This window comes from Perissodus microlepis, chromosome 12 (genome assembly GCF_051167445.1).
Source record: "Perissodus microlepis isolate ML-2025 ecotype Zambia chromosome 12, ASM5116744v1, whole genome shotgun sequence".
Lineage (NCBI taxonomy): Eukaryota > Metazoa > Chordata > Actinopteri > Cichliformes > Cichlidae > Perissodus > Perissodus microlepis.
Window position 1 is genome coordinate 14,291,691 of NC_140472.1, and position 9,348 is coordinate 14,301,038.

Genomic DNA, 9,348 nt, shown 5'->3' on the forward strand with positions numbered 1-9,348 from the left:
AAATATGTAAGAGAGGGAAACAAAGAGAGAGGGAGTAGGCTTTCACAGCACTGTGTTTTCACTGTTTAATTTTTAAGAACAGGACTACTTTAAGTTTTTGGGACTGATTTTTTAGTCATTTAACTGACCACACTGATGCCTAGGAAACACCACAGAAAATCTTACTAGTTCTAAAATATGAAGGATATTTGTAAAGCCTCTGCTCTAGACCATTTTTAAAGCATTGTTGATATACAGTTAGATCAGGAAGTACTCTACAAGGACAATTAAAAAAATAAAAAAATGTTGCCTTTGTACACCAGTGTAGGGACTTAAGATCAAATAATCAGTGTAAAATTTCAGCTTTAATTCAACAAAGTAAAGGCTCAAAAGTAATGTAATTTAAATGTAAGCATATGACTTTTTTGTTTAAATATTATTATTTGGATGACAATCTTTTGCAGTAATTGACTGCCTGAAAACTAGATCCCGTGTTTCCTGTGTGAGCTGTCAGCCCCTTACTGCTATCTTAATGCTCTACAATAATAATAATAATAAGTAATCTTCCTTGTAACTATTAAATAAGAGATACCAACACTTTGACAGCAAGTCAACATCACTGATTGGTGTGCCTGTTATGTCAACTTTTATGTAACAGCGCCCTCTACCGAAACTGTATTACTCTTACAAGTTAAAGGGCTGGTTCACACAAACAGTAGTAAAAAGGTTTTTCGCCGTGTTTGCTTTTCAAATAGAACTATGATATAACAGGACTGTAAAATATGCTACTTTAAATCAAACTCCACTATAAACCTTTTGCTGTTGTTCTATGAAACAGAACAAACATCTTCCCCAATCTGCAACACTCATTCCCAACACAAATACTCCAGAAAAATCAAACACAAAAGGGCGCCATTTCTCACTTACATGTTTATTTCAGCTCCAGTGTTGCATACTGTAGCAGCATTATCACAATCATTTTGTATTTGCAGGGTCAAACTTTCAAGCATTCCTGTCACTGGAGATGACACTCACTTTTATGTGTAAAGATCATAAAAATATTTACATTATTCAAATTCCCACATAGAACATCAGCTTTTCTGTTTCAAAATACTTTTGACACTACTTTTATATCTCAGTTATTAACAGATACTTCAAAATCTGAGATTTTCCTCAGCGGATCCAACTAAAAATAAAAAATAAAAAAATAAAAAAAGACACAATGTGTGCAACAGACTGAAACATCAATCTACTTTTATATTGAAACATGTTATCCATCCATGTGAAAACAATTCAATATGAATAGTTTATGTAGTCTATTCCAAGTCAACCATATCACTATGTAAAAAATTAGGTTGCACTGTAGTTTTTCAAGATTAATTCAAACTTTTTTTTATGACATTCAAAAGAACAACAACAAAAAATAAAAGTCCAATGGTGTTTGCTCAGAACACCACTGAGCTCCAAACTTGAAGATGGGACTGTAAATCTTAACACTAAGTGAGTGAGTGAAAACTACATCGCAAAAAGTGGAATAAAAATCCACCGCAGGCAGGCACGCAACATCGTGCAGATTAAAAGTAGAATGCATAGGTTGTCTTTGGTTTAGTATCGTTTACCCGACTGTACAAATGTGAGGAATCGGTGGCTGAAGGGGCTGCGAGATCAACGAGAATGCGTCGAACTTTTCCAGAGTAAGAAAAATATCCTCCTTAATTCAAAATAAATACATCTGACTGCTTTCTGGATAACATCAAGATCTGGCAAAATGACAATAGGCTGAAAAGAGCAGAGAGCACACAGGAAACGTGTAACTACAACAGGATGAGTGAAAATAAAAGAAATAACAATGCCTGCTTACCCTTACTGATGCGATCAAGTTTTTACTGGCCTCATGGTAACAAAGTGTACGTCTGACGTCAAGTCATCACGTTGCACTTTGCATCACAGGGTGTGTGCGTGTTCGGCTAAAGCCGAACATAAAAATAAAAAAAGCATTTTACATACAATGTACAGCTTTAATCTTCACGGTCAGCACGATTCACACGAAAGCTGAACATCACACCGGGCTAACAGAGAGGCTTCTCGGAAATAGTCACCGCTGTGTATTCGTGTTTTGAATACACATAAACAAGCTGCCTGCCTTCAGTAACAGCGAACGATCTTTAAATTGTGCGTGATTCAGATGCACTGCAGTTCTGTGCAGGCAAAAAGCTGGACCGCTATGGCCTACACACCTTCATGCCGAGAGAGAAACGGGATCTCTCAGGGGGCAGGAAGAAAGTATTTAGTATTTAATTTAAAAAAAAATACAAAAAACCCCCCAAAACAATCAGGAGAATTGATGCAGATTTATGTGTGCGTTTAACAGATGTGACTGATGCCAATACAAAGAGCCTGTATTCATTCATAATTCATTCTAACAGAATTGTGTGCTTTTCATGATGCAACTTGGACCAAAGAAAATGTAAATATGGGAAGATTTCCTATGTCGAGAACAGAAAAGGAAAAAGGGTTAAGTAGGGTTTTATATGCTTATAAGGCACTTGGAACGTGTAGCTGTCTCATCAGCAGAGACATGGAAATAAAGAATGTGCTGTGATGGTTCTGTGCAAACGCACGTACACACACACATGTTAAGAAAATAAATATAGAGTTCCAATATTAAGAAATAGAAACAACAAACAACATGGGAGAGTTTGGAAAAGCTGGGGTTGGTGAGTTTGTGGACTGGAGGAAGAACAATATCACTTCTTCTACAAGTATCTATCTATCTATCTATCTATCTATCTATCTATATAAATATCTATAAAGATATATAAATATCTATATAGATATATATAGTGATCTTTGTTGCATATCATGGTTGTGGAACATTATTAACTGAAAAATAACACACTGTTAGGAGTGTCTCTCTCTGCCACACCCCCACCATTCTTCTTTGTGAAAAAATGAGTCATGTTATTTCATCAGCAGCATGTGGAAAAATGCCAAGACCTCTTATACCTTCATGTCGGAGTTTTCTGTCATCAGCCCACCTGTGTGCTGCTCAAATGCACTTTCTGTTAGAGTGGGCGAGGTCCCGCCTCATGCTCCTGAGGCAGCTGCTGCTTTGTCAGGAAGTACTTAAAGAACTCATACACCGACCAGGCGATGGCGGTGGAGGGCATCTGGTATATAACCCGAGCTTGGACCCCTTTGAAGAAGGCTGACAGACCACCGAGCTGGTACACCGTCCTGAAAGCGTTCGCCATACCGGTCAAGTGACCACTGACGTTCATGGAGCTGAGCGCTATGTTCTCTTGTGTGTTGAGCAGTGTTTTGCAGACATCGAGCGGAGTAGTAATTGCTGCGGAAACGGCTCCTGCTGCTGCGCCTGACAATATGTGGCTACCGGGGTGGTAATGTCTGTGAGGGTTTAACTGCTCCTGCATCAGTTCGTAGGTGATAAAGTGAACAGCCTGGAAGGGGATGTTCATGGTCAGTTGTGTGCTGTAGCTGCGGTAGAAAGCTCCAACGCCTTCAGTATATGTTACAGTTCGGATGCAGTCCCAAAGTCCTCGATACGGGGAGTTGTACATTTGCATCCTCTGCTTTATCACTGAAAACAGGAAGGGTGTTAGTGTGTTTGATTGCATGTATTCTATATAATTTCATGCTTTGCACACAATATCTCTGATAAAAAAGGTAAAAAAAACCCAACAACCATAAAGTGATTTATTAGCCCTTCTTTTTTTTAAGAGCTCTAATTTTAAGCAGGAATACGGTGCAAGTCTGAGAAAACTTTACTTAGAGAGAAATAAAAAGCACACACTACTTTCAGCTGCGTATTAAAATTCATTCAGTGCATTTGCTGCACTTTGTACAACAGCTAAGCTGAGCGGGACAGAGGGAAAAAGTGCACCATTCATACACAGATAACTCTTATTAGAAGGATTAGTGACAAAGGACAAAATACCATCACTGTTAAAAGGCAAAGAAGTATCTTGTTAGGAAATGTTCTCAGTTCTTACCTTCAGCTGGATTCATGACTGCATCATGAAGAACAGTTGCCACACTACCAGCCACACCTATTCAAACAAACACACGTTGACACGTCAAATATCTGAAGCAGTAATAAAAAGAAAACATCCCCATATCAGTTTATGACTAATATCACCCTTATTTTTGGCATTTTAGTAAAGGCTGTGCTGGATTACCATTCTTACTAAAAAAAGACACTGGCTTAAATGGCATATCCCAATCATAACACACGCTGTTTGGATTTCTCGTGTTTGCGATTGGGATTTGTCCCAGCCACTGTAAACAGGATATGACTTCTCCTAACTCAGCTCCTCCAAGTCTTGTGATGCTTAGTCTACGGTAAAAGCAGTCAGTGTGATATTCAAGTGGTTTGTGTTGAGATGCAGAAACTCATACCATTGGCTAAATGGCTGTTGCCGCCGCTCTGAATGACGTCGCTCAGTGAGCGTTTCATTCGTTCATAGCAGGCAAAGTAGAGTGCATGGGCAGGCCCCGCTCCAATCATAGTGATGTTGAGACCTCTCAGCGGCCTGAAGATCCCCTCAGTCCGGATGATCCTTTTCAGAGCCTCGTACACACTCTTGTACTGTGCATTTGGGTCGGGTTGCAGGCTCTGCATCCTTGTCTGAAGAAAATAATAAAGATCGCTTATCATTTATTCCAGCACAACAGTTACATTATCCAACTGAGGTCTTGGTATGAACGCACAAGTGTGGCCTTAAAATCAGCACTTGATATAAGCCAAATCATTGCTATTGGGCATATTTGTCCTTGTAAGTGTTATATTTTTCTGACAGTAAGCACTCCTGGCAGTGTCACAGCCCCGTCTGAGTGATTTCTATCTCTCCCAGGCTGGCGTAGGAGGCTGTGGCAGCTCTTTGTTTTACTCCATCATGCCAAGTTCTCTGGACAACACAAAGCATGTTTGTATTTGCGGGGCGATCTAGGGCTGGCTCAGGAGATAGGCCAAGTCTATCTTCCTCAGCATGTTCCCCTGTGTTTCCTTCCTTTGGGTTGACAATAAAATATCAATTACATTTCCGCAGGACACAGATTTGGGAACTTTGGGCATATAAAACTTGGCAGCGCAATTTACGTTTAAGCTTGTTCCACTGCATTTACACACAAGAAGATAAAACTGTCTGCTTAAAATAGAGGAACTGATATGAATGGTTAGTCACACACCATCAGGAGAGGAACTGAGAGGTAATTTAATTGGTCTTGTTTTAAACCCCAAACTTCTTCTGAACATTAAATAATGCTGGGTACACAATAACCACAAGCAGCAAATGTTTTAGGTTTTTGTGGTAACTTTTTGAATAAATGATAAAAACATCTAAAGTGCAACACATAACTCTTTTCTGCTGTAACCAAATCCAAGAGATCAATTCTGGAAATGAACTGGCTAAGGTTCAGCATCATGCTAGGAAACATTACAAATAAGGGATTTTAAACCAGGCCGGGAATTTGTATTTAGAATTGAAACTGTGAAATGAAAACTGGGGAATAACACTATTTAACCTTCCAATACTAATAATGCATCACACTCAGTGCCTATGTAGTAAGAAGTATAAAAAGCAGGGTTGTCAAACATAAGGTCTGGAGGTCATAATTGGCCTGGCAAAGACTCCAATCTGACCCACTGGATGGCTTTAAGAAGTGTGTGTTTGTGTGTGTGTTGTACATTTTACTGTATTTTCTTAAGTTTTACAACTTTTTCAATTGATAAAGACCTCGGTTTTTCAAGTATCTACTACATTTACCACAGAAATGTTCTACCATAGAAATAAAAGTACATTATTATGACTACAGGAAAGTATTAAAACAGATGTTTTTCACTTATTTTACATATATATCACATTAAAAAATTGCAAATTTTGATGAAACTGCACTTATATAAAGACATCAGGGATTACATGTTTAGTTAAATGTCTTTACACTGACACAAAGTGGAGTTTCACTGGTCTGACCCACTTAAGATCAAAGTGGGCTGCATGTGGCCCACGGTGTAAAATGTATGGATAAGAAAGATCTGCAGCTATGAACTCAAAATGAGACTAAATGCAAAAACTGTCCAACAGTGGAGATGATTTTTTTTAAAGCAGATTATATTATAATGGTGTTTTCAGGTACTAGTAAAAAAAAAAAAGGAAAAAAAAGAAAAAAAAATAGGTGGTTCATGGTCTTATATATATCTTTTACTATGGTCAGCTGATGTAATACAACAATCCCCAAAAGCAAATATCGATGCGGCCTTTAAGATGTGCTGAAAGAAAACATGACCATTGATGGCTTACACTGTCCTGTCTTTTAGTTTAGCTTTGTCTGTTGTGATTCTGTGGCCGTTTACTAATCAACACTTGAGAAACGCAACTGCACACACACACACCCTTTGCTGTGTGAGGCTGATTCTGAATGTGTGCAACAAAGATAAGACACCCCTCCTAGCAGTAACAGAAGCCCCTCCCTGATTCCCAGATGAGTCTCAGGTTTTACTGGAAGACTGAAACATACAGTGAGTGGATTGTCAGCCTGATTCACCAGGCTTGAAATTCAAAATAACACCAAGTCGGTCATTCTGCAACTTGCATTTCAAAACCGATGTGAAACATACCACACAGCTTCCTAATTTGAGTTTGTTAACTAGAAATAAAGTACTGTGTGCTCTGAATCCAATCTCTTAAAATCTCATCTGTCTTTTTTGTGTAATGTGGAAAACGTAAATGGGTTAAAATGGAAAATTTCAAAACTGTATAAAGCCTGGACTGAGCAAGTGCATCCACAGCTCTTATGAAAACTTTGAAAAGTCAAGAGGAAGCAGCAACAAGGCTTGTGCAACAAAGGGCCTACAGGTCAGTGTGGAAATATGTCAAGACTATCACAATGTGGGGAAAGAGGATCGAGTGTCTTTTATGGATTATGCTAATCAAGCTGTCCGTGCCGAATCAAAATTATTGTTAGGAGACTGCAGCACTACAAAATAAAGCACCATCAATACAATGCCACTCTGTTAGAAAATAACTGGTGAGCAGGATTTAGAGAGGAATGAAAGGAACAAAGTTCACCACACCTAAACCCCCCAGTTTACTATTTACTTTACAGATGCAAGTTTTTTAACAAAACCGGACCCTCATTTCATTATGTTACTGAACACTTACCTTTAGGTGTTAGTTTCAACATGGCATTAGTAGGAGGGAGAAATGACTTTCCTCTCTTTATAAACTTGTCTGGTAACTATCAAGTGTACAACCAAAACAGGTTAGACAATTAAAAATCCAGTCATTCCTACTCATGACTGTCATTGTGTTTAGATGAAACTAAATAATCTGTACTCATTATTGTTCCAAAGAGTCAGTAATTTGATCCTTTATTGCTTCACGTTCACCTTTTGCCTGCACTAGATCAGTTTTACACAAAGCTAAAAAATAAAAGGCAAATAAAATGTTCTTGGCTTGCCATTTGTCATTACTAGTTATTATTGGTAATAGTATTATTATTATTAGTAGTATTATATAGATAGCAGTCAAGATCAAACATGGGCTTTCTCATTCTAATGGAGTGTAACTGCTGTATGAAATGTATATTATATTCATTATTTTCTTCCTGTGCTAATAGATGGTGATGCCTGTAATAATGTGAGAAACCAAGATGACACGCTGTGTTAAAATGTTCTGTCTGAACAGCAACGCACATTTAAAAATATTCAGTTTACAAGAGTACAAAAAGTAGCAAACACATCAAATACTCACATTTGAAAACGGAGAAAATAAATGGGAGCATTCACAGTTATGCAAATTGTGCCAAATTATAAGCCAATGTCATTATTATTCTTGTACTGACTTACAAAATATATAAACTAATAATTTAGCATCTATCGTGTAGTGTGTTTGTTGCCCTTAAACAAGCAGAGACAACTACAGCTGCTTCAACGAGTCTGAAGAACACAGACCAGCTTTATTGTTAGACCAACAGCTTTAACCTGGTAGAAGGGTCATCACGACCCAGCGAAGGTCACAAACCAAACAGTGTGTTAGATTTATACATAATACCTGTTTACTGCCACACACACTGTATATAACGAGTGTGTATGCACTTTGCAACTCTATGTAGACTGCAGTACAATAATAACCACATTACCAAACACAGTTTGGTAGGACTCTGTTAGCCTTTATTAATTAGTGATAGCATCTAGTCGGGGTGGGACCACAAGTGTGCTTTTAAGTGCACTACAGAGTAATAACTTACAGAAAGGTGTTTATAAATCTTGCCTTAAATATTGGAAAAAGTCTGATATGTGATGTAACCACACTTCAGACCTGACCTTTACTTTGCCTACAACGACTGTGGGAATACCTAACTTGCTTCACTGGCTTGAAAATAAAACCGTGATTCTGAACTTTGCTTTAACCTTGCTAATATGTGCCTCTTATGAATTAATGTTACACCGGGCGTTGAGGAAGCTTCACATGTTAGCAAGTTAATCGTTGTATCGAGCAGGAAGCAAAAAAGAAAAGAAAAGAAAAGAAAAAAAGAAACGAAACTGTTTGTACTTGTTTGGTTTAACTATCATATTTCTTTACTTTACTTCATACGAGCCTGTTAAACTAGTTTGTTCAGCCAGCTCGTACCACGAAGGCTAACACTAAGGCTAACCGAGGATGGGCAGTCCGGAGATTTTATAGCTAGCGCTCGTTAGCGAGCTATGGTAGACAGTCGGGACAGTTAGCGATGCTCTGGAGCTTGTTAGTGAATGAGCTGTGGCGGCGAAGCAAGTGTGAACAGCCGCTAAGCTGCTTCGCGGTGAGTTACCTTGACAGAGTCCACGGGGTACATCACTGTGTGCTCCAGTATGCCAGCCACTGCTCCCGCTGTCATGTGGGTCGTCACGGAGACATGAGGTGGCAAGCTCTCGTAGTCACCGTCACTGTTGAAAGGCTCCTCGTCTTTGCTTTTGTTCTGCGACATATCCAGCGTTGCCACCACACGGTCCGAGCACAACTCCATGCGTGGGGAGCTCTACCAGAAGCTCTCCCTTACCAGACAACACTCAAGAGAGGTAACGGCGGCATGGATAACCACAACATCATCACTACTGGAGTTCCAGCGCCCATGTGACGTAACGACTGAGGGCGTGGTTTGTATTAATATGGACCACTCGCGTTTCATGTCGGGCGGGATCTTGGCTTTAGGCGACCAATGAAAACTTTCCATGCAAGATTCTTCTCACACTCAACAGCCCCACTGTTACAATTTGTCCATCCATGCTGGATTTCCTTCTCAGTTTTTGAATGGGTTTGACAAAAGCGCAATCTCATAGTCCAGCTTGAGTAGATAAGTAGGTGTGGC

At 39.1% G+C, this 9,348-nt stretch overlaps 1 protein-coding gene across 1 annotated transcript; it reads right to left on the bottom strand.

Annotated features, from left to right (window-relative positions):
• Positions 1–894: 894 nt before the first annotated feature.
• Positions 895–9,142, bottom strand: slc25a37 (solute carrier family 25 member 37). The gene is made up of 4 exons (XM_084946987.1): positions 8,812–9,142; positions 4,399–4,627; positions 3,993–4,049; positions 895–3,580 (listed from the first exon to the last, which is right to left on the bottom strand). The coding sequence occupies exons 1-4, from the start codon at positions 9,004–9,006 to the stop codon at positions 3,045–3,047; spliced, it is 1,017 nt and encodes a 338-aa protein (XP_084803113.1). The 5' UTR covers positions 9,007–9,142; the 3' UTR covers positions 895–3,044.
• Positions 9,143–9,348: the final 206 nt, after the last annotated feature.